The sequence below is a fragment of the Haliotis asinina genome, chromosome 8, assembly GCF_037392515.1.
Source record: "Haliotis asinina isolate JCU_RB_2024 chromosome 8, JCU_Hal_asi_v2, whole genome shotgun sequence".
In the NCBI taxonomy this organism is placed as follows: Eukaryota; Metazoa; Mollusca; class Gastropoda; order Lepetellida; family Haliotidae; genus Haliotis; species Haliotis asinina.
The window spans coordinates 12,426,589-12,451,496 of NC_090287.1; the positions used below are offsets into that span (position 1 = coordinate 12,426,589).

A 24,908-nucleotide genomic window follows, 5' to 3' on the forward strand; every position below is an offset into this window, starting at 1 on the left:
CTGATTGGCCAATAGGATACACATATCCAATCATAAATCAGATTGTACAGATGGACCGGAAGTGGCGTGACGCAAACCACAAAATGGAGTATTCACGAGAAAGAAGCAGATGAGTTTCCAGAAATGCTAATTTCTGTATGACTGTCTCATTTTAAGTAATCGACGTAGAACGAAATATGTAGATATGACAATGACAGAACCCACTAGCCATTCCTCCGACACTAAAACCGAAAATGGTCAGCTGAAAGAATTTGTCAGTGCTCAGAAAGATGTCCCGACGTCGTCCTCCGGACAGGAAGTAAACAAAGTAGCTTACCAAAGTGGGGGAGGATCCCAGCCTTGCGAGGATGGGGGTCCCCTCATGCGAAATGACGATTCAGACTCGTCATCTGAAGAGAAAGCGTTTCAAGATTCCTCAGCCAAGTTTGAGAAACGCGGAGTTAAGTTTCACGAAGGAATCGTCGCAGGATACAAGGACGCTCCCGACCCATGGAAGGATGGTAAGAAGCTTTCAAGAAATCTCCTGTATGCATTGTCAGGCCATACCTGTTTTTACATACCAAGGTGTTCTTGTCAACAGCTGACAATAGTCTGTTAATGAAGCACCCTAGTGTTTTAGTCACATAGGTCTGAGCATGTTCTCTGACATGTTGTGACATTTATCTGTCACGTGCCATGAGTGATAAAAAACACTATTTTCATAAAGTGTTTACTGTTTATGAATATTTTATGATGTTATTGTTCACACTATGTTGTATCAGTCCTTAACATGTGTCAGCTTTTTAACGTGTTACAACACTGGCCCAGCTTTTCCAGAGAATTTTGTAGTAAGTCGCCTGTACAGTAGCCTTGGCATGGTATGCGGAATTAACAAGGCACATGAGAATCAACAATTATAGAAATCTTCATCAATATAAAATGTTCATAGAGACATACATTTCAGCATTTGACACATCTCTAGGCTTAGTAGCGGGATGAAGCCATCATCCACACAACAGTATCAAACTCAAAGTCGACTGCGCAAGGACATCAATGTTTGTGAATTTGATAGCTGAAGTCCGGCCAAACAGTATCGTGAATAGTTTACGACAAAAGCCGATGCTGATGTAGGATTGAAGTTCATGTCTCACAATGCTGATAGGAAGGTTTTAGTCAGGAAATCTTCAGAATTTCTCTACTTTTGTCTTTTTTCATCAAAAGATGCATTTAAACAAGCAAAAGTTCCAGTAATCTTGAATGAAAATTTAAATGATATTCTACATGCCTAGGGAGACATTTACTAAATAAACACAAGCATATGTTTGTTATTCAACAATTAAAACCATTTCATTTGATCATAAAAAGTCATATTAATTGTTTTTACTTAGTAACCTTTCATGAAAATTTGTTATAAAGTTGTAAGGATTGTGTCTAACATTGGCTACCGAGGTTATTTTTCCCGAAGAACACCCCACCTTCTGGGGTCACGACCTTTTAGCATTACCATTTACCAATACAGATGTCTGGCAGATCAGTGATTTCAGGAATGAAAACTATTAAATTTCGTCTTGATGTTTTTGCATTAGTGCAGAAAAGTAAAAATTCGTTTGCTGGAAAACTTTGAATAAAAACGTCTACTTTGAAGTTTGTGATTTCCGAAATATGACAGCAGGGAGAAGAAGTCGTTTTGTTTACAAACACGAAATCTTATGTCACAGTTTTATGTGTAGCAACCGCGTAAATCCAGAAGTGATAGGTGCACGAAAATAGATATCCACGAATTTACATTACGCCAGGATACTTTAATTGCTGTACATGGCCAAGTGAATTACAGCGATACTCTCAACTTCTCACCTTTTCCCTGTGCTATATTCTGACCTTTCACAGTTAAATTCAAGACACCCTTGAGACTGAGGTAAATTTAACATATTCTGTCATGAGAAGAGTGAATGTTATCCTGAACCTCATTGAAGCTGTATCATCATCGATAGCTGACAAGTTATGTTTATATGTGACAAGATGTTGTCAAAGTAATATTAATCACTATTGAAATTTGAGATTAGGGCTCTCTATTGGCAAATATATTGTATTGCAACATACTGTGATTATGGTACCCGTATTCCAATATGTATTGCGATATATTGGGAGCCTATATCAGTGAGTGTATGACAGTGGCTGAATGAGTGACATTGATTGTACATGCAGAGACGTCTCTATTTTCTATATACAAAGGCCATAAAAATGTAATTAATTTTTTTAATAACACTAATAACAGAAATTTTGAATTTAGATTTGATTTAGTTGTATTTTCTTTGTCATGAAATGTGTTGTATGTACAGTTTGCTGTTTCTCAGTAAATTACAAGGGACTATGTAATTATAAATGAAAGTCTCTAAATTTGAACTTAAACCATAAAGATAATCAGAAAACTCCATATATAGTTCATTATGAAATGTACCGATTCTGAGAAAAAACATTGCAATATGTATCATTTGAAATGTGTATTGTGACATACTGGTATACGCCTAATATTGCACAGTCCTGAGATATTCTTGCATAAGTTAACTGCAGCTCTAGTCATTATCAATTATAGCTGAAACTTGCTATAAGTAATGAGATATTTACTGAGATTATTGGTATTATTTGCCCTAAAGTTCTCAAAGCCCATAATAATGTAGTGATCATAGCTCTCCAATGATTGTAGCTATATGGAAAAGAATGGGAGTGAAGATCAACTAGCACTATATATTAAAATTCATTATTTAACATGCACAGGAAGTTTCTGAATCTCAGTGTGTGCGCTTATTGTTATTTGTTTTTCACTTGTTCACAGTTTTAGAGTGCAGATGTTAATACCTGAAATTTGAATTATCATGGGTACTACTATATGAATTTGTTAAAAAAAAGTGTTGTTATCAAATTACCAAAATATACATTATTGTATGTTAACAAGCAGCTGTTCGAACTTTTTAATATTCACCTTTAGTCCTTTTAATGCAAGTGATGTAGCATACAACATGATATTCTAAAATATTCTGTGACATAATTTGTGGCCATTGAAAATGATGTTACTAAATACCTGTTGTGTGATTTGGAAAAGGTATGAGTATTTTCTACAGTATAGCGAAAATAGCATACAGTTGGATTCTGTGACAGTTTGCAAAGTAACCATAATTAAATTAACCATTTTATGTCTGATAAAAGTTTAGGTCCATTCAGTATGATCATATAATACTGTATGAAAACACTTTTAGGTATTGTTGATAAGGGCCAATTTTAGGCTAGTCGATAAATATGTTCGACTTTGTTGAGGGATGACATCATTTCATAGGAGCTGTTATCTGTCACTTTTCACTATACGATATACAGAGATAAACTTTATTGATTCAAGGATTATATATGTATACGATAATGAATCATACAAAGAACCGGTATCCAGGGTATCAGCTGATTGGTCTGACAATATGCATACTGTGTTATGTTTTCTTTTCGATTCAAACAACCTACTGGATGAAAACTGTAGCTACATGTTGCCACTGACTGTTTTTAACACAGACCTGTGTCTGCTGAGTCATACAAACCAGTAAATCATTAAATGCAAAGATGCTTGTCATTTTTAGTTGTGCTATAAACCTGACAAATCTTTAGAAAATATGAGTGCGAGTTGTCTATGAATAGTTGAGTATTCTGATGATGTTGACATTCTCTTAACTCATAGTCATATAATATAGTGTAAGTTTGTCTGCTTCCTACAGAAAAAGGTTTAATTTTCATAGAAACCCTGGCAACACATGAGTAACATATGTCATTAGATATTTGTTATGGATACAAATGACATAGTATGATTCAGCCATTGTTTCACAGAGTTTTAGAATGATGTAAAGTAAAGAAAATTGTCAGTAGTGTACTTAAGGATGTAATATTTACATGTGTAACAGAAACTTTATAATAATTCTCCAGAAGTAGGCTCAAAGTACATTACTGTTCATCCATCTGGATGCCTTATACATTTTTTCTGTATCCATTCTCTGAATTTGTGCATACTGGATACACATTTCTGCATAGTGTTACACCCTGTGTTTTGAACTGTTGCCTGTTAACCATTGTTTACAGTATGTTAGATGGACAGAAAACATATCCTTTTCAAATATATCACTTAAAATTGCTCAATATTTTTCATCAAATTTGTGAGGGTGGAAAACGTTGGTGACTACACAGTATTAAAGTGTCTTCTACCTGTCAGATCCCAAAATATCCTGATTGTAATCATATTTGGAGGTGATGCTGTAATACTAGTCAACAACTAAGTGACTTACTATCATCAGTCCTCTTTTTATGCATTCATTCATGTCATCCAATAACTTGAAAATCTATCAATGATTAGCCAATTTTGTCCAATTTGTTCATTTGTAGGCCAAGATCATTGTAAGTTTCACTCCAAACTTGCAATTGTATGTCATGTTATGACATCGCAGATCACCACATGTATTTCTTTACAGTTATGTTTCTGCCCATGATTTTGTTTCAGTTTATCATTAAAGTAATTTACAGTTAGATAACGTACAAAATTATGTTTCTTTCTAACTCTTACACCAAAAATTGAATCGTACGAATGATAAGAGTATTAATCTTGTGTTCTTCAAATAGGAAAATATGCTTGTTTAGGCACGTGAAGATTAGAGAATAACCCACAAGGCATGAATGTTTATATATATCTTCCACAGTGTCATTTCCTTCAAACATTTGTGGGGTTTTTTTTGTCTTTTTTTTCGGCGGTGGTAGGGTTCATGAAAATTCTGCAAGGTGCGATTGAGGAAGGTATGTCAGTTGTGGGCAGTAACCAGTTCCACTTCCAGGCCCCCCTAAGTAATTGAAGGAATTACAGCAAATTTGAAGGAATTGCATCTCAAATGTAAACAAACGCAGCCCACTCGCGAAACAATTGCAGCGATATCGGTAATTTAGCGGTAATAACAGAAACACATCGGCCCTATCGGAAGCAATGTCGGTAATACTGGAAACACGATCGGCCATCTTCGGAGATTTTTCGGTCGCGAGCGGAAACTCACGCAGCAAAACATGGCGTCGTTGGAACAAGCGCCCGTCTCGGTGAGATTTGTTTTTAGTTCCAACTATTACAATTTTATACTTATCCATCTTTGACCACCCGTGTTGAATGCGTTTAGGTATGAGGTGTTGTCGGGGCAATAACTTATGTTTTTAGGAAAAGATAGTCACTCTAGGAGAGTGTCACAAGTCATGCCCCTGCAGTTTGTTTACATCTGAACATCGAAGTCGTGCCGATGATTACGAACGTGCGCCAGATATAACATCATTTTTTTTTAAAAAATGTGTTTAAATTTGTCAGTTGCACTTCATAGCAAGACAAATTATGGCTCATAAACTTCTTCATGGCGCACGTTCATGATGTTCGTAATCATCGGCACGACTTCGATGTTCAGATGTAAACAATCTCCAGGGGCATGACTTGTGACACTCTTCTGCAGTGACAATCTTTTCCTAAAAACATAAGTTATTGCCCCGACAACACCTCATACCTAAACGCATTCAACACGGGTGGTCAAAGATGGATAAGTGTAAAAATGTAATAGTAGGAACTAAAAACAAATCTCACCGAGACGGGCGCTTGTTCCAACGACGCCATGTTTTGCTGCGTGAGTTTCCGCTCGCGACCGAAAAATCTCCGAAGATGGCCGATCGTGTTTCCAGTATTACCGACATTGCTTCCGATAGGGCCGATGTGTTTCTGTTATTACCGCTAAACTACCGATATCGCTGCAATTGTTTCGCGAGTGGGCTGCGTTTGTTTACATTTGAGATGCAATTCCTTCAAATTTGCTGTTATTCCTTCAATTACTTAGGGGGGCCTGACTTCTGATTTGCGCAACATGCTATGCACACTTGCAGACAACTATAGACAGGAGTCGAGTTTAAGAAATTCCTACCTCCACCTTTGAAGAGTTCAATCTTAGTTAAGATCGCGATCTTAAATTCATGCCAACTTCCATTCGTGCTAAGATCAGCCTTGTGCAAGCGGATTAGGGCAATTGCATGGTGATTGTACAGTTGATTATAGGGGTCTAAGATTGATTGTAACTAAGATTGCTCTGTGCAAGCGGGCCCGTGGTTTTACCAAATTTGGTCTTCAGACTAATTAGTAGTCTCCAATTTTGACTTTAACTGGCATTGCCATTTCACTAATGCAGTTGTTGACTATATCAAATGCTTCTCATTTCTGATTGGTCCTGAATATTTTCATTGTGAGTCAAAGCTCTGGATAAGATTTAGCTCATGTGGGTGCTATACCCACTGTACTTTAGGTATTATGAATGTAGAGTGGGTATTTTCTGTTTCCCACTGCTTACTGCTTTCAGATATGTGGGTATTCTAGTGATTTTACTCATCTAATTATATATCATTGAGTAAGTTGACTAAGCAGTTATCATATGCACTGCCCTGTATCAAATATAGTGGAAATGATTCCATAAAAAATCACTCAACACTAGTCATATATTAACAGTACAACTCGATAGCAACCAATGTCTTTTTTAATGCAAGTAATTTGTATGAATTTATTCGGGAGGCATATGTTTTAATCTTATATTTTAACTGTATCTGACACTTATATGTGTAATAGGTACATAACAATTATTTTTCTATGCATAAATGGGAATTTTCTATGGCCTTTGGTGAGTTCTACTTCTAGCAGAACTGATGCAAACCAACTTTCAAAATGTTTGTGTTGGGGAGTGTTCATGCATGTGTGCACAGAAGCAAAATTGCTTGATTGTGTTAGCGAGTGAGTGAGTGAGAGTGATTGGTTGAGTGAGTGAGTGATTTGACTGAGCTCTGTAACAATCATATCCATATTGTACTTTATGCACATATTGTATAGTGTGTGGTGGTATGAACGCTTACTGATATTGGTTGTTGTTAGCCAAATGTTTGCCTGTGCCAGAGAAATCAATTACTTCCCAAATAGAACAAGTATGGCAGAGGGCAGTGAAAAATGGGAACTGGTGGAAAATACTCCCACTCTCCTGGTTGTCTGGTTGCAATTTTCATCACATGCGAACAGTGGGTTACACTGATTTGTAGTTAGTACCCTTGAATCATGCTAAGGTCTCACACAGTTTTATATTCCTACTTCCCATAAAAAAACAACAAAACAACAAAAAACATGCCAAAGAACATATGCACATAATTCAAAACTGAAACCATGTGTTGAGAGATGACAGGTTTCTATTTATATGTATCAAGATATTACTGTGCCTAGAGTAAACATATTGTAGCATGTGATTTATCAGATTATATTTCTGTGTTATAAAAGTCACTTAGCATGCATACTTGGAATTGTTCATTGTGTCATGTGAGAAATTGTACATTTGTAAACCAAGACAATGCTTCATGTTTGGAAAGAAAGCATTGCATTGAAGCTTAGCACTTAAAGGTAGTTAATGCTACTCAGTCTCATTTGGATATTAATCAGATCTTGATACCAAGTTTATGAAATTGGTTTATCACATCGAAAATGCAAACAGTTATTGCACTATAAATGTATTATACATACATGCTCACCTTTGTGTCTAAATAGAATTTCAACAGAATTTGGACTCACATGTGTTCACTAGATCCACTGAAGACACTGAAAACAGTATCTAATAACAGGGTTTTACTCAAACTTTGTGAAAAGAGAGTCATGGTGACTCAGTATCTATTTTGTCGAGTCCTTTTCAATATTTGAGAGTGAAGAATATTTTAGAATAATATTTGTTTGTGGATATAAAAAAAGCAAGAGGTTTGCAAAGATTTTGTTGTTTTGTGTTATATTTGTCATTTGTGTGTTAGTAAATAAATAGTATATTTTCACTGTTCAATTCAGTCATAAACTCCCACATACTGAACAAATGTCATGCTGTGATTTATTCACTGTATTATTCAGTTATCAACATGACTTGAAAGAAGTATCTAAATTAATGAAAAAACTCTCAAAAATTTATTGTTTTCTTATCAAATTGATTTTATTGAACAGAAATCTGAGGGTCACTCGTAATAATTATGTTAAGCTTGACTCATGATAATACATGATAATATTTTTAGAGGCTTGAACAAAATTGTTGTGTCATATGCTGGAGTCATGCGTCATGTAAAACCCTGTAATAATTATGCAGCAATTAGCATTGATCAGCAAATCATTTTTTAACCTATTTTTAAACCAGTGATATTCAGAAAAGGAAAAAAAATGAAACTAAAGACGTAAGACTTATCTTTGTAATTACATCAAAATCATCAAATCATGACATTTCTTGAAGCAGTGTTGTTAAAATGTGATTCATATTGGACCTCACTATGAATATCACCTGTCTAGCCTTCATGTGAACTTTACATCAAGGAACATTAATGGTGATGTACGTGATGCTGAGTATGTCACAGATGGCCCTTTGCATGTATGCATGTTTGTATGTATGTATATCTGAGACTAGTCAGCAGATGCTTGTCACTAGCTTACTCATTGCATCATGTAAATTCTTTTTTGAGGACAAAATTCTGTGTATAGCCATTTGTGGATATATTTTGACCCAGAATCTACAGTTAGTTTTTAGTTGGATGATGATCAATCCAGGATATTATTTTTTAAAATATAAAATTTTTCCTTATCCTGGCTCATGCTCATTATGGTTGTTCTTTCTTCTATCTGAACATAGTGGGACACTTGAATCCCTTGATGTTCCTTCATTAAAATGGATGTAAAATCATTACCCACCCACGAGTAGCCTCCCATGAGCCCGTGCATTTTGGCGCGCAAATCAGTCACAGCCTTTGACGACGGACATTAAGGCCCTGAGGTCCCAATGCGGCAAATATTCCTTTCAGTCTTTAAAGAACAAATAAACTCAATTTTTTTGTACTCTTTTTACCACTGCATATGAAAGACTTCTGGTTAGTCATAAATGGAACACCATTTTTTTTTTAAAAAAAAAACCCTTATGGTTAATTAATACCAAGCGCTTAAAAGTTGCTAAAAAGCCTCCTTCTTCTCTCTCACAAAATCACAGACAGGTTACGTAACTGTCGCTAGAGCCCTGCAGTGACGTCATAGAAGGAACAATTTTCAGTTAGCTGTATAGAAAATGTGTAGAAAGCTCATCGTTTTGCTGATTTCTCGACATCACCAAAGACATGCCGAATTGTTGTGTTGCTGTCATTTGCTCCTTGGGGTCGGGTGATGGTGTCACTATCCACAGATTTCCACCAGACCCAGTAGTTTGTGCTTAAATTGGTTGTTTGTGTGTGTGAAGCAAGCATTGTGGAAGCATGTGCTATGTACTAGCTGGGATGGTTTGCACCCAACCACGCTTCCAGGAGTTCAAGTTTCATCAAGTTTATAAAATCAAGACTGCTTACTACACATTGCTGACCAAAAGGATTTTACATGAATTTAACGCTATCATCCTCAGAAGCAAGGCTGTAGTCGAAGTGACAATATTATCATAAGTAATATAATATCGACCCCGGCCTTGCTTCCAAGAGTGAAATTGTTATAAGCAATGTCATGTAAAGTCCTAATATCCATCAGTGAAATACATATTTTACTACCAGTGAAAAGTACTTTTGATTTTGTAAGACTGTGAAAACAAACTTAAATAGCATTTATCCTCAGACAGGGCACCGCCGTTTTTGAAAATCGTGAACTCACGGACTAAAGTCTGTTAGAATTATTGAGATTATGGTTTGTTTTCATCAAGTTAGAAAATCAAAACTCCTTTTTACTAGTAGTTAAATATGTATCTGAATCATGACCAAAAGGAGTTTGCATGACACAACCTGTAACATAACAATTAACATAAGTGAGTTTGGGGTCGAAGTGAAAATACTGCGCCATAAATTTCCTCACTTGCTAAATTTAGTTGGTTTGTAAATATTCACTCACCAGTATGTAGACACTTGTCAATATACGTCTTTATATTTGGTCTCATAATCCCAATTTCATTATAATCATACTTGTATGCATTTTGATTGAAGCTTAATAAAAAGAAGCGATCTGTGAATGTATAACAGGAATGTAATATCTAAACATTTTATAGTTTGCCTATATGAATCATAACTTGCACGCACGCCCTAGTGCATGTCGTCTGTATCATGACAACTTCACGACGAAAACAGTGATTCTGTTGAAAGCGATGACAACTTAATAAAAACACAATGCAAATATCAAAATAAAAACAAATGAAAGTTATAGCAGCAATGTCAGGCTATTACCTTGTTCAGGGAAAGTATCCATCAGTATCCACTGAAACAAGTGATATTTAATTCATCTGCAGATTTCCTAAGTGATGGGTCTTTTAACAGTTTAATATACGAAAACATGACGTGTCATTTCAGGTTTTTCACATTGCTGTATAGTCACATTGGTCACCCAAGATAGCACACCTGGCAACTAATTGCATAATGTACTCAAGTCAAGCTGTACAAGTGATGCAACATTTCCCCTGTCTGCCGAGCATCTGAGATCATTGAGCACCCTCAGTAGAACTGTCTCTGTGCTCTGTCTGGGCTGGCAGGCAGATTGGAACTAGTTGAATAGTCGATTCTGCATTTAGTGTAATGACAGTCTGATATTCACTGCTTTTTCAATCAACTTGGAAATGAAGTTTAAGTTGGAAACAGGTCGAAAGTATTTCAGTATGTTAGGGTCAAGATTATCCTTAAGCGACACAACATTTGTCATCCCCTTCATCACCACCACAGAGTTCAACGTAGAGCTTCAACCCAGTTATGGAAAAGGTGATGACCATGATGGAGCAATGCATCACGGAAGAAAAGGCCGTCAAAGCTGTAGTCTTCCACTCCAGTGTTAGTAACTCTGCTTAGCAGTGCTACAATTATGTCGACGCAAAAGGACCAAGAATATAGTCTGGTTCATAATTATTGAGAATTTTTCTTCTTACTTTGAGCTATCCTAACAACCTCAACTGATTGACTGATACTTAAAACTAAGTAATGGTATAAGGGAGGTAACTCATCTTGGCCTACTGAGTATAGTACAATTAGAGTTGCCTCCCCTGAATTTGTAGCAGACGTCATTTTCCTCAGCACTGTCAACAATGTCTGCTGAAGATAAAAGAAGGTTGATTTTTGAGTTGTGTAATCAAGGAATTGATGATGTAAATACATCGGCAGAGAGAACAGGAACTCCTCTTTCTACTGTGTATAGGATTAGGAAGGATTTTAAAGAGGGAAAGGATTTGGGGCACCAGAAAGGAGCAGGGAGACCAGAAAATTGCACTTCCCAGATCGCGTCCGGCTGGGAATTTTAGCGTCTAAAAAGGAAAGGGCAAGCATCTCCAACATCAGGTATGAAATGATAGAAAGGGGATCAACAGTTGTATCAAAATCTACAGTTAGAAGAAATTTGATTGATCTTGGATGGGAGAAAAAGACTGGAATTCCTTCTCCTCTCATGAAACAAGAACATAAAGACAGGCGTGTTGAGTGGTGTTTGGCACATGAAAACTTTGACTGGGAAAATGTGTTTTTTACTGATGAAAGCTCAATATGGGTATGTCCCAATAATGTGAAAATATGGACAAAGTCTGCGTCAGCACCGTTGTATCGACGACCTAAATACAGCCCAAAGTTTCATGTATGGGGAGGGAAATCCTTATTAGGAACGACCCCGCTGTGTGTGTTTGAGGGAAATCTGACAAGTCAACGCTACACTAACATATTAGATAATTTTCTCCTTCCAAGTGCACATGTGTTTTATGGAAATGACTGGATTTTGCAGCAAGATAATGATCCTAAACACACCGGAAAACATGCCAAGCAGTGGTTTCAGGAGAAAAATGTGACTGCATTACCATTTCCTGCATATAGTCCTGACTTAAATCCCATTGAGAACATTTGGGGGATGATGAAGGAATGTGTGAATCAAAAAGGGTTGACAAAAATTGAAGACATGAAGAGAGAAGTGGTCCGATACTGGGACAGCATAACTCACGAGACACTAACCTCTCTGATAGGAAGTATGCCTACCCGTCTTAGACTGTGCCGTGAAGCTCAAGGAGACTTGATAAAATATCAAATTGTTACCTACACAACATGAAAAGGTCAGTTCACTTTCACAATACATTCAATTTTATCTGATTTGTTCTCGTTTAATAATATGAAATGCTTTAGCTATTCTCAATAATTTTGAACCATACTGTACATTAGTCACAAGGTCATGCAGGAAGATGCTACTTACAGACGATCAGAAGCTCACCTTCAGACTGATGCCCTACATGAAGACCTGCACAGAAACTAACACACAAGTGTACAGTCCAAGTCTGCATCACAATGCAGCAGAAGTTATCAGTCTACCTAGGAGGAAAACTCAACCACCTCCAGTCGCCAGAAACCTGGGTCTTCATCGCTGTCAGACTTGGAGGATCATCACAACTTAGCGCACAGGAATCATCATCGAGACTACTTATCACAGGATTTACCTGCATGAAGACATATGGACTCATCTAGAGATGATTATCAGGATCGCTCACCTGCACGCAGGCCTTCATGCACAGATACTTAGTTACAAGTATGAGGATGAAGGGGATGTCATTTCTCCATACACAGAAGTAACATCATGGATCGCTGATAGTTTGGACTTAAACATCACCTTCCAAGGAATCTAATGATGCACATATTTATAAGTTGATTAATGACGATTTTGACAAGGTCACCATTCCGCCAATTGAACCTGTCTGTAGGGTTCCGGAACATCTACACACAGCGTTTGATAAAGCACTGCACTGCATGGGACCGTTTACCAAGGCTCCTGATGTAGATGAAGACTACAAGCTTATATCAGAGTCCCGCAGCAGGTTTTATACGGTTGAAGATAAGAAGTTGGTGCAGATGGATACAACTACCCAATGTTCATTTGATGGACTTGCACAATCAAGATCCATCAACAAGGTCATGATTTCATGATTCCAGGATTCAAACTCCGAGGAGGATCAGATGATCTTATCTGCATTACTGACCCCAAAGAAAGACCAGATATTTATCTCAGAGCATTTGGCATCAATCTCTACTGGACTAACCCTTTTGAGGAGACAAGGTTTACTCTTGGCATGTACTATGTGTCTCAAGTTCTGCACAGAAGATACAAGGTAGAGTTAAGAGCCATCCAATACTGACAAGAGCACCAATTGTGTTCAACTATGCAACCGACACCTGGACGATGCCATTGCAGCTCTACTTGCAAAGAATGCCGCCAAGGAGCTTGACCAAGCTCACCTTACGCCAGGATTTTGATCATCAATTTTCCTAGTTCCCAAGAAAAACTCCAGAGAAAAGTTTCGTATACAATATGAAGAAATTCAACATGGAATATTTACTAAAGGCTGCCCAAGTTCAAGATGATACATCTTCCTCAGGTCTGACTGTTCAACAAACAGACACAGACATTTGTGTCACCAGCACTGGATGCACAAGCCTGGGCAACAGATACTCAAAGGCGCTGAGAAACTCTCAACCTATTTTTATCACATGACTTATCGATGCCAATACACTCCGGGGAATAAAATGGTTGAGAGTCCATGTGCACGTCTCAGAACAGAATAGCATGAGTTATCATACCCCTGTACATGTAGGCTTTATTTGTCCCTGAAGAAGGGATTGCATCTTTTTCATGATACATACATCAATTGATGAAGTTGCTATAAAATAACTATATCTAAAGTCACTATGATGAAGATGTGATAAATAACTTTTTTAAGAGTTTTGACAGTTGTGGTCCCCCTAGATACAGAACAAAAGTTGAAAGTCTGCAAACCTACAGTGCCGTTTCAAGTTCCCATGGGGGGTTACAGGACGTAAAATGCATGACAACTAGAGAATCCAGGATGTGGCATGACCCACCACAGTTTCTGGCAAGCATAATAAGCTTGAGTCAGGATGAAGAAAAATATGTAATGTTCAGATTAAAAATGATATTTTATACTTACCCTGACTCATGAGATCAAACCTCCTGTCCTCCCCTCTCATGACACTCTGGATTTCTATGTAAATCCGGGTGCCGGGCAGGTATTCAGAGAGAGTGAAGAGCATGGCAGGTCATGTGACTGATTTGCACGCCAAAATGCAAGGCTCATGGGAGGCTACTCGTGGGTGAGTAATGATTTTACATCCGCTTTAATGAAGGAACTTTGAGGAATTCAAGTGTTCCTCTACGTTGGGATAAAAGGAGACAAGCATAATAAGGATAAGTATAAGATAAGAGTCTGGATTAGTATAAAATATTGATTTTAATCAGAAAATTACATTTTTGGTGACATGTTTTAGTACTCAGAATCTATTGTCAATGTCATAATATGGATTTGGTATAGGTTGGTGTTGGTTATTGAACATTTGGCAACAAGAGGAAAAAATTATCTACCTCTCACTATATTTCCACTGATTATTGATCTGAAATACTGCTTTTGTACTGCAGGTTATCTGAAATGAGAACTGATAAGTTTTTTACTAAATTCAATAAATGCAATGTTCAAATCCAATTTATATGCTTTTAGCATATCACAAGATCCTTCATTATCAAAGACAAATCTGGTATTGTCCTCAAAATTAATGCTAGTAAGTTGGGCTATTTTATTAAAGTTTTAATGCAAACATAGTAAACATATTTGTCTTCTTGAAGCAGCACAATCTACAAACTAAGATGTAATGTGTACACGAGATAGCATATTGTCTCTTGTACGTGAGACAGTGTGCTCCGCACTACGAACTGAAGCGGTTAAAGTACTGTAAAATTGTTGTCCTCCTGAGAGGGTACATAAGTCCCAAAATATTTCAAGTACATTAAAAATGTCCACCGCTTTTGACCGTTGCATATGTGTATTTTTAATGTTTAGCTCAATGTATCTACATTGTGAACAGCTGAAGGGATGGTGTAAATCCAACGAAGGCCCATGTAGGAAGCAAATCTGTTTTTCTCCATGGTCCCTAATATGGTGATCTATCTTCAGTTGTTGGCGATCTATAGCCCATTTTTATACTGTCTTGTCTGTATTTGAAGTCAAAGTTTAGAGATACATGCTAGTTATACTTCTAAATTACTTTGATTTTCTAGTTGGTTTTACTGTCCTTCGTTGACACTAATGACAGGTTTACATTTACATGTATTTATGGTGAATTTACAACATGTTATAGTCATGATATGGCTGAAATATTGCCGATGTGACTTTCACTCACTCACTCACTCACTCACTCACTCACTCACTCACTCACTCACTCACTCACTCACTAGATAAGTCTTTTAAAACTGAATATGGCTGTCAAAGCCTTGGCCCATTTCACATAACACTGCACATACTTCATTAATATGTTTTTTTCTTGGAAGGGACTAGTGGTAAAATGTTAATAGTATACTGGTCAGTGTCATAAAAAATCATAGGCTGCCATCTGAACCTGCATGCTTCAAGAGCTGCACACTGCAGCTCAACTTTTCAGGCCCTCGTGTGAAACAATTCAGCTTACTGTAGCATGAATCAGTACGTACATTTACTGCAGGCCATGAGGACCAACACAAGTTTGAAAATCAGGTCCGACACAGATCTACCAGCAACAGGCCAGTGGACAGGCACTTACATGAAACACTGATACTTATCCTCTGGACTAGAATTAAGTAATTTCTAATGTATGTTTCAGCACGAGGATGGACATGGCACGAGGTGATGATGGCTTACAGGCTGAGCTGTGAGAAACACAACACTAAGCCCCTCAGTAGGATAATACAACAAATTCAGGTAATGCCACACACTTTGGGGATCAACTACAATTCCATGTGTTACAGGATTATAATCAAAAGTCTTATACATACATATGTAATTCCGGATTATTCTACTGTGGAGTATTGCTAAAAGCAGTGAAAAACTAAATTCACTCCGTTACTCTGATTATTTGAACATCATCCTAACATACAGAGATGTGTCATGAGAAGATTCATGAGGTGCTTAAGATGTCATCAGTCAAGGTCAATTTTTTTTCATCAAAGAAAGTCTTACTTGACCCATGTACATGTGAAATTGTTTCTCTTTGTCCCTCTATCCAACACAGGGTGGTGGGGATAGCCTCGTGACCAAAGCAGTCGCTCGTCACACTGAAGACCTGGGTTTTCTCAGTTTTGCTATTTTTAGCATCAGTGGGATGTCCTGCATAATGTGTGTGAAATTTGTTATTGCATAATAAGGGGGAATTCCAGAGTTTTATTTCATTTGTTACCTTTGGTCTTCAAGCCTATGTCTATTGCTTGATAATAACCTCTAACGGAACCCAGGGATGGCGGTTGTTCCACAGACCAGTGGAAATCTGCGGATTTACATGCTTGGGATTTGTCTAAATCTGAGGAGATAAGATTTAGAGGGACAATATTTATCAGCATCAAGTACCTACATCAGTGTCTCTTCTGCTATCAAATATCAGAATTACGCGTCCCATAAATTTGATTATAAAATCAGTAAACAAAGCCTTGCTGCCACATTCAAAACTGCTTGCTAAGGTAATATATGACTGCATCACTTCAGTCAACACAGCCAATTAAGAACCTCCGTTTTAGACATACTTCAGTAAGTGCAAACGGCAGCGCGTATGATGAAAGTTGCTTTTATGAAAAAGTTGGTGAAAAGTTTGACCTGTGATCAAGGATCGTCAGTCAGTAATATCGATAAAGAAGTGAGGAATATATTCAGGTGGAAATGGCTTGAAGAAAGTAACTGTCAAAGTAAAAATCAGAAAAAAAACTTCAAAGAAATGTCCGACAAATTTGCGAACTTTGTAACACAGGGTTTTCTAATCATTCCACGAATCCACTGATTTAAATGCAAATAAATCGATCCTGGACCCTGCCCCCAGACCCCTAGCTGATTTTCCATGGAAATCACTTTCACCTGTTGCCATCCCTGTGAACCTGAAGTTGTTCAATTGTCAGTCTCAGAGTATCTGTTCTGACAGCTTCTCTGTATCATCAAGAACATTGATTCTATCCATTTAATACAAGTTGCAGCAATGATATTGATTTATTTACTGCCTAGTCATGTCATTTTGAGAATACAGCCTAAACAGTGTAACCATGGTTACGATACAATCACAATACATCTTATTTGCAGGGTCTTGTTGACAATGGAAAGAGACAAGAGTTATTCAGTTTAAAAGGTAAGTTTTTCGTTCAATATTTGAAGTGTTTGTGCATTAATATTTCAAAAGTATTTAACATGTCCAGAAAATAACTGAAATGTTTCCATTAGATTTTGTGCATGTTTATGAAGGGATACTGAATCTTAACCTTTTTGACAGGGGAGAAGCTGGATCACAAGCATTGTGAGAGCATCGAGGAAATCTTGCGGCGTATACAGTTCAATGTTATTGATCTCGAGGGCTGCCACCTGGAGGATGAGGTACACTTTCAACCCATTACAGTCTAAATAGGAGGGATCATCCTCTATAATCCAGGGAAATCTCTCTTTATGACTTCATGTGTCCTGAATGTTTTAGAGAAATGTCTCAGGGCAAAATGAGTTACCACTTAAACAGGAACCCAGTGAACACAGATCACTGACTGATTGTGAATGACTTTTTATGAAACACAATTCCATTTACTGAGGAAGTGTAATAACAAATATTTTTATTTCATATTCTACTAATCAACTTTCTGACTGAACTAATAACAGCTTTCAGACATGTTTATTTTCTGTTTTCCGTTTCTTGCTCATACTGATCAGTTAATTGTCTGGTCCAAACTCAGTTATTCAGAGGCCACATTCATGTGGCTGGACTATTGCTGATTGGGGAATTGAACTGGAAACAAAGAAAACAAAGTGACAATGCCTTTATCATGGTGGCCAGTAAGTTATTAAGTGTGGAATAAAATAAAACAACGGTTGAGATTAGGCAGTCAGTGTAGGATGTCAATCAGCAAAGCTTTCATTCCTTGTCACCATCTGGTCAACCAGCAATGGTTGTCAGAGGTGTTATACTAACCAAGGCTTGCCTCACAGTTATGAGCTAGTGAGTGTATGTTGTTCACAGCCCTAAAGTCAGATTGCCCACTCCAAATGTGTTTCTCCTTACAAGTACAGGGAACCTGTTCTAAGTCGGGTCTCTGTTGGGTATGAGGAATCTTATACATACAGGTAGTTGGAATAACAAATGTTTTCTGTTTTCAGAGTGCTGTAGCTCTGTTTGACATGATTGAATTCTATGACTCGGCATGTCAGTTGAACATATCCTTCAACAAGAACATAGGACTACGCGGATGGCAGGCTTGTTCTAAGCTTATACGAAGGGTAGGATATTGATCTTTAAGTGGCATGATCTTTGTCAGCATTCTGAATGTCAGGTCATATGTTTGAATCATAGCATAACACTTTTGTATCAAGGGGATAATAAAGGATGATCGAGAACTGAAACTGGTGTTGTATTTCTGATTCAGGTAGCTTAATTCTGAAACTCAATGTTTCATTTTCCTTTTGCTACATACCCTGGTATCAAATGATATTTTCTATGTGAATATTTTCATGTAATTTACAAACAGAAAGCTTGCTTGGTTTTTAACACTCAAGAAATGTTCAGTGAACACAGTAATTATACTGAAATATTTATATTTATACATAATATCCACTGTTTTAAATTTATCATGACACTAAAGGGGACATGTTCTTGTCATAGAAGATGATAGAAGTTAAGGAGACCCTGGATTCTAAATCGGTTGAAGCACACCCTCACTCGATGGAATTCCTTAACAATGTCTGTTTGTTTCAGACCCCTCATCTTGTTCATCTAGACATGAGGAACTGTGACCTGAATGAACGCTCCATCCCAATCATTGGCCGTGCCCTGAAGCTGGGCAGTACTCTCACTGTCCTACACTTGGAGAACATCTCCCTGTCTGGCCGAGCTCTCATCATACTTGGTAGGTTGTCAATCATAGTGCCACCACTACATGCATTTTCATTACTGCCTTGGAGGTGAATGAAATTGGTGCTTCATCATACTTGGTAGTTTGTCAGTCAAAGTGCCACCACTACATTCATCTACATTACTGCCTTGGAGGGTGGATGATATTGGTGCTTCATCATACTTGGTAGGTTGTCAGTCATAGCGCCACCACTACATTCATCTACATTACTGCCTTGGATGGTGGATGATATTGGTCCTTCATCATACTTGGTAGGTTGTCAGTCATAGTGCCACCACTACATTCATCTACATTACTGCCTTGGAGGTGAATGATATTGGTCCTTCATCATACTTGGTAGTTTGTCAGTCATAGCGCCACCACTACATTCATCTACATTACTGCCTTGGATGGTGGATGATATTGGTCCTTCATCATACTTGGTAGGTTGTCAGTCATAGTGCCACCACTACATTCATCTACATTACTGCCTTGGATGGTGGATGATATTGGTCCTTCATCATACTTGGTAGGTTGTCAGTCATAGTGCCACCACTACATTCATCTACATTACTGCCTTGGATGGTGGATGATATTGGTCCTTCATCATACTTGGTAGGTTGTCAGTCATAGTGCCACCACTACATTCATCTACATTACTGCCTTGGAGGGTGAATGAAATTGGTGCTTCATCATACTTGGTAGTTTGTCAGTCATAGTGCCACCACTACATTCATCTACATTACTGCCTTGGATGGTGGATGATATTGGTCCTTCATCATACTTGGTAGGTTGTCAGTCAAAGTGCCACCACTACATTCATCTACATTACTGCCTTGGATGGTGGATGATATTGGTCCTTCATCATACTTGGTAGTTTGTCAGTCAAAGTGCCACCACTACATTCATCTACATTACTGCCTTGGATGGTGGATGATATTGGTCCTTCATCATACTTGGTAGTTTGTCAGTCAAAGTGCCACCACTACATTCATCTACATTACTGCCTTGGATGGTGGATGATATTGGTCCTTCATCATACTTGGTAGTTTGTCAGTCAAAGTGCCACCACTACATTCATCTACATTACTGCCTTGGATGGTGGATGATATTGGTCCTTCATCATACTTGGTAGTTTGTCAGTCAAAGTGCCACCACTACATTCATCTACATTACTGCCTTGGATGGTGGATGATATTGGTCCTTCATCATACTTGGTAGGTTGTCAGTCAAAGTGCCACCACTACATTCATCTACATTACTGCCTTGGATGGTGGATGATATTGGTCCTTCATCATACTTGGTAGGTTGTCAGTCATAGTGCCACCACTACATTCATCTACATTACTGCCTTGGATGGTGGATGAAATTGGCCCTTCATCATACTTGGTAGGTTGTCAGTCATAGTGCCACCACTACATTCATCTACATTACTGCCTTGGATGGTGGATGATATTGGTCCTTCATCATACTTGGTAGGTTGTCAGTCATAGTGCCACCACTACATTCATCTACATTACTGCCTTGGATGGTGGATGATTTTGGTCCTTCATCATACTTGGTAGGTTGTCAGTCAAAGTGCCACCACTACATTCATCTACATTACTGCCTTGGAGGGTGAATGAAATTGGTGCTTCATCATACTTGGTAGTTTGTCAGTCAAAGTGCCACCACTACATTCATCTACATTACTGCCTTGGATGGTGGATGATATTGGACCTTCATCATGTTCACTGCAATGTTTTGAATCCAAAAAGGGCTTAAGAATTGTTGAAAAACATTTCATACTACTCATAAGAAGTTAAAGACCATCCAAATCCTTCGTATTACTATATTTGACATATACTGAACAGAAAAAGAAATGCAAGGTTTGAAAAAATGACATCTACTAAAAGTAAGTGTTCAGGTTTATGTCCTCTATTCAAAGACTTGGCAAAAAGCCAGAGTTGCATTTCTTTTGCTGCCCAGTATAGGTAATCTGTCATAAGTAATAACAGAATCTGATTAACTATGGTAGTATTAAAGAATCTTGTGTTTTTCTAGTTTCCTCAGATGTATTATGAGTTGAAATATATTGAGATTAATCATTTCCTCTCTCACCCACTGGAGCTAAAGTTTTATCTGCGTATGTAAGGGTTTGTTCCATATCGTCAGCAGTATAAGCTTCAGGACCAAATTACTCTGCTCTGAATTAAGAGGAATTTCATGCCCAATGCATTAGCCAAATCCCAGGCTGAATTCAATAACAAACTATTGAATAAACATGTTGAATGTGGATTTGTCATTCATTGTATTCATTGACTATTCTTGCACAGTTTGGTCCAGCATAGCACATTTGCACTAACAAATGGTTTGAAGTACACACACAGACACACAGACACACAGACACACACGCTCGCACACGCACATACACACATACACACATACACAAATTATGTTCATTATAACAAGAAACATCCTGGATGAGTATTTTGCAGGTGCCCAAAATAACATGATTTCTGATTCAGTTCCCTTTTTTTAACTTCTGTCAAATGTTCATATGTCTCAGGTTAACAATTGCCCTGTCTTTGGGTGTGTTTATGATGACTCATAACTGAAAATACGGTCAGCTGTTACATTATTATGTAATGAGAACCGACCTGGGAGATTTCTCATGCCGACTGTAATAGTTGTGCCTTTATTTACAGACTGTTTACACATCACAGTTTAATTATTACAAACAGACATTTCATAGTTTTGCAGGTTTGGATTGATATGGTTGATTTTTTTTATCCAGTAAATGAATGATATATTTCTGGTAGGGTTGATGTACAAAGTCTGATTTCATCTGCTTAAGCTTGACAACTAAAACTTACATCTCCTTTGACTCGATTTTGTAACGTCTGAATCAAAATGTTGTAGTTGCCGCTCTGAAGATGAATGAGACATTGTTGGAACTGTTTCTGGCTGACAACAAGCTAATGCCGAGTGACGGAATACAGCTGGGCAACCTTCTCAAGTACAATCACAAACTAGAACTGCTTGATCTCCGCAACAACCACCTTCAGGTCACTTCATTTCTCACTTCTTAAAACTCGATCATCAATTACATATGCCTTACAGAATAGCTATTTTGAGTGTTATTTACAACAGTCCTGTGAAGTGTAGACCAGATTATGGTTTGTGTAGGTCAGTTATACATGAGACTTGGCCTCCATCATCAGCTACATGAATCTTGTCTCTGTTGCAGGATGTAGGAACCAGTCATCTGTGTGATGGTCTGTATGAACAGAACCTGGACACAGGGCTGAAGACACTGGTGCTGTGGAACAACCAGATCACTTATCAAGCAATGGCCTCTGTTGCTAAGGCACTGGTATGTTAAAGCAGGCTCATGTTTTTAGTTGGTATGAAACCATACTGTTATTAATATTTGCTTGGAAGTTTCAGCTTGAGCTTCCGATTCAGCAGGTCAGTGGGGTAACTTAATTGTTAAAGTATCCGCTTATCAAACTAAACTCCCAGGTTTAAATCTCTACATGGGTACAATGTGTTAAGCCCATTTCTAGTGTCCCTTGCAGTGATATTGCTGGAATATTGCTAAAAGCGGAGTAAAACCATACTATCTGCTGTGATTCAGCACAACAAAGATATTCAGATCTTTAAGATGTCACTTAGCTACAACATTTTACACTGCCTACCATTAAAAAAACCAAGCGTAGCACAAAAAAAAGTTGGGTTTTTTCTTTATCGAAAATCTGTCTGATATTTGCAAATTCTTCTAACAGAAATCAGCAGAGTGTTTGGAAACACTGAACTTGGGGCACAACAATGTCACCAATGAAGGGATGCACATCGTCAAGGATGGGTTGCTGAAGAGCAAAGCTCTGTTGCGACTGGGACTGCAGGGAACGAAGGTCTCATGTGAAGGTCAGTGTTGGAGGTTTGAAGTGGAGATGGGTGGTGATTGGGTTGGGATGGGTGTGTTTGGTGGTGATCATTTGATAGGATATGGAATGACCTATAAGATACTATAGTATTAGTTTACCTTCCCAAGTGCCACTACACTGGTGTCTCAGTGTTCCAGTTGTCATACCGATGATATGTGATGAGAAGGCACTGATGTCATCGTCTATACCATTTTGTTTAATGTTATCATTAGTACCATGTCTTGACTTCAGCTGTAATGTTGAATATGTTCATGTGTACACAAATGTTGTGAAGTTTTGAGTATATTAATTGTTCATTGCCTTCACGATCAACACATACAAATCCAAGCCTAGCATATTTTCTTAGGTGTATCTATCTGTCTGTGTGTCTTTCTGAGTGTCTGTCTGTCTGTCTGCTGTTGAGGCATCTTTTTACATTGTTAGGAAATATTATGATGTTGAAATTTGTGCATCTATCTCTTTTGTTGTTATATCACCATATTTTTCTCAACAGGAGCGGTAGCCTTAGCTGAGTTTGTGGCAGACAGCCCTCGACTTGTTCGTCTAGACCTGCGAGAAAATGACATCAAGACAGCTGGACTTATGGCCCTGTCTCTGGCCATGAGAGTGAATGACACGGTTGTCAGACTTGACTTGGATAGAGACACAAAGAAAGAATCTGTAAGTCCTTGTTCATGTACATTCTGAAATAGTCTTACCAACTGGAATACTTTTATTTTTAACTTACCTTACCATAGGTCTTATGCATATTACCTCAAGCTTCGCTAGAAGAGATCAGACAGTCGTTGATTCGCCATTCCCTAGATGGCTACCTCATGTAATCTACGAATGTAGTCACGGAAGTGACGTGATCTCCCCACTCACGCAAGCGCGAACAATCCAAAAATCACTTTTACTTCTAGCGTTCGTCTGTTCGGACGTTTTTGGTTCGCTTAGTTTACCTACTTTGTGGTTCAATAAAGTTGTTTCCTCACGGGTAGGTATGGTTTGTATCCCTTAGGTGTGCGTGTTAAGGTAAGTTATCTTTTAACTGCACTTACTTTGCTACCTCGTGTTGTTTTTTCTCTCATTTCGGGGTGGGTTCGCCCGCGTCGTGTGTGAGTGCGGCATGGCGTCCGTGGGGGTATTATATCTTGCTGGTTTTCTCCCTCCATGTGGTTTTCCATGTCGATTAGTATTTTTGCCAGGTTTCACTGCATTTATATGTTTTTTCGTGCCACGTTGCGATGTACGCAGGCAACCTTTTTGGTTGTTTGCCCTTCGCTGTCACGAGCTTATGGGCGTGCCTACTTTATAGTGGGGGTGCGTTGGTGCTGCATTTCTGGTATAGGGGTGTTTTTTCTACCGCCTAGCGTTGGTTTCAACGCATTGTTATGTTTTGTATGTTGCACTTAACTGTGTATGTCTCACCAGTTTAGCACCGTCTGCTAGGGGCAGGAATCGGCGAATTTCCCCACCCTTGGTGCCCGGATTGTGTGTCTCTGGCCTGCTCTTTTGACGGACGCTGCCAGTACTGCGAGGCGTTGTTGGTTGCTGGTTTCAAGGCTTCTTTTGCGGCTAAGAGGAAGCATTTTTCACAGCGGAAGAGAAGGTTGTCGTCTCCAGCGTCGTCGTTGGGATCTCTGCCGGACGACCCTGACTTACAACCGCCTTCAGCGCCTGTGCCGACGCCTGGGATGGGGCGTTCGTCCAAGACGCCTGTACGTTTGTCCCCGGAACCACCTCGCTCGGATTCCATCGTGGATCTGTTTTCGTCCGGAGGCTTGTCTCATCCGGAGGTCCAGAGGTTCCTGCGCTCCCTCCTCACGCCCGGTGCTGCTGCGATGCCAGCGTCTGTCTCGACACCAGCGCCTATGCCGACACCAGCGCCTGTGCTTACGCCAGCACCTAAGCCTACGCCGGCGCCTGTGCCTGCGCCAGCGCTTACCCCAGTACCTATGCCTGCGCCAGTACCTATGCCTACGCCGGCGCCTATGTCTACGTCAGCGCCTGTCCCGACACCAGCGCCGACGCCGGACCCTGTGCCAGCGCCAGCACCTGCGTCC

The 24,908-nt window shown here is 38.7% G+C and overlaps 1 protein-coding gene across 2 annotated transcripts in view; it reads left to right on the forward strand.

Moving 5' to 3' along the window:
• The first annotated feature begins 77 nt into the window (after positions 1 to 77).
• Positions 78 to 24,908, forward strand: part of LOC137295459 (protein phosphatase 1 regulatory subunit 37-like) — a 36,118-nt gene continuing 11,287 nt past the window's right edge. For both annotated transcript variants that reach the window (XM_067826839.1, XM_067826840.1), the window contains exons 1-10: positions 78 to 500; positions 15,691 to 15,788; positions 17,148 to 17,193; positions 17,335 to 17,435; positions 18,204 to 18,323; positions 18,799 to 18,949; positions 21,836 to 21,981; positions 22,164 to 22,289; positions 22,702 to 22,843; positions 23,357 to 23,523. In XM_067826839.1, coding sequence (XP_067682940.1) covers positions 185 to 500; positions 15,691 to 15,788; positions 17,148 to 17,193; positions 17,335 to 17,435; positions 18,204 to 18,323; positions 18,799 to 18,949; positions 21,836 to 21,981; positions 22,164 to 22,289; positions 22,702 to 22,843; positions 23,357 to 23,523 — 1,413 coding nt within the window. In that variant the 5' untranslated portion in view covers positions 78 to 184. The remainder of the gene's footprint in view (positions 501 to 15,690; positions 15,789 to 17,147; positions 17,194 to 17,334; positions 17,436 to 18,203; positions 18,324 to 18,798; positions 18,950 to 21,835; positions 21,982 to 22,163; positions 22,290 to 22,701; positions 22,844 to 23,356; positions 23,524 to 24,908) is intronic.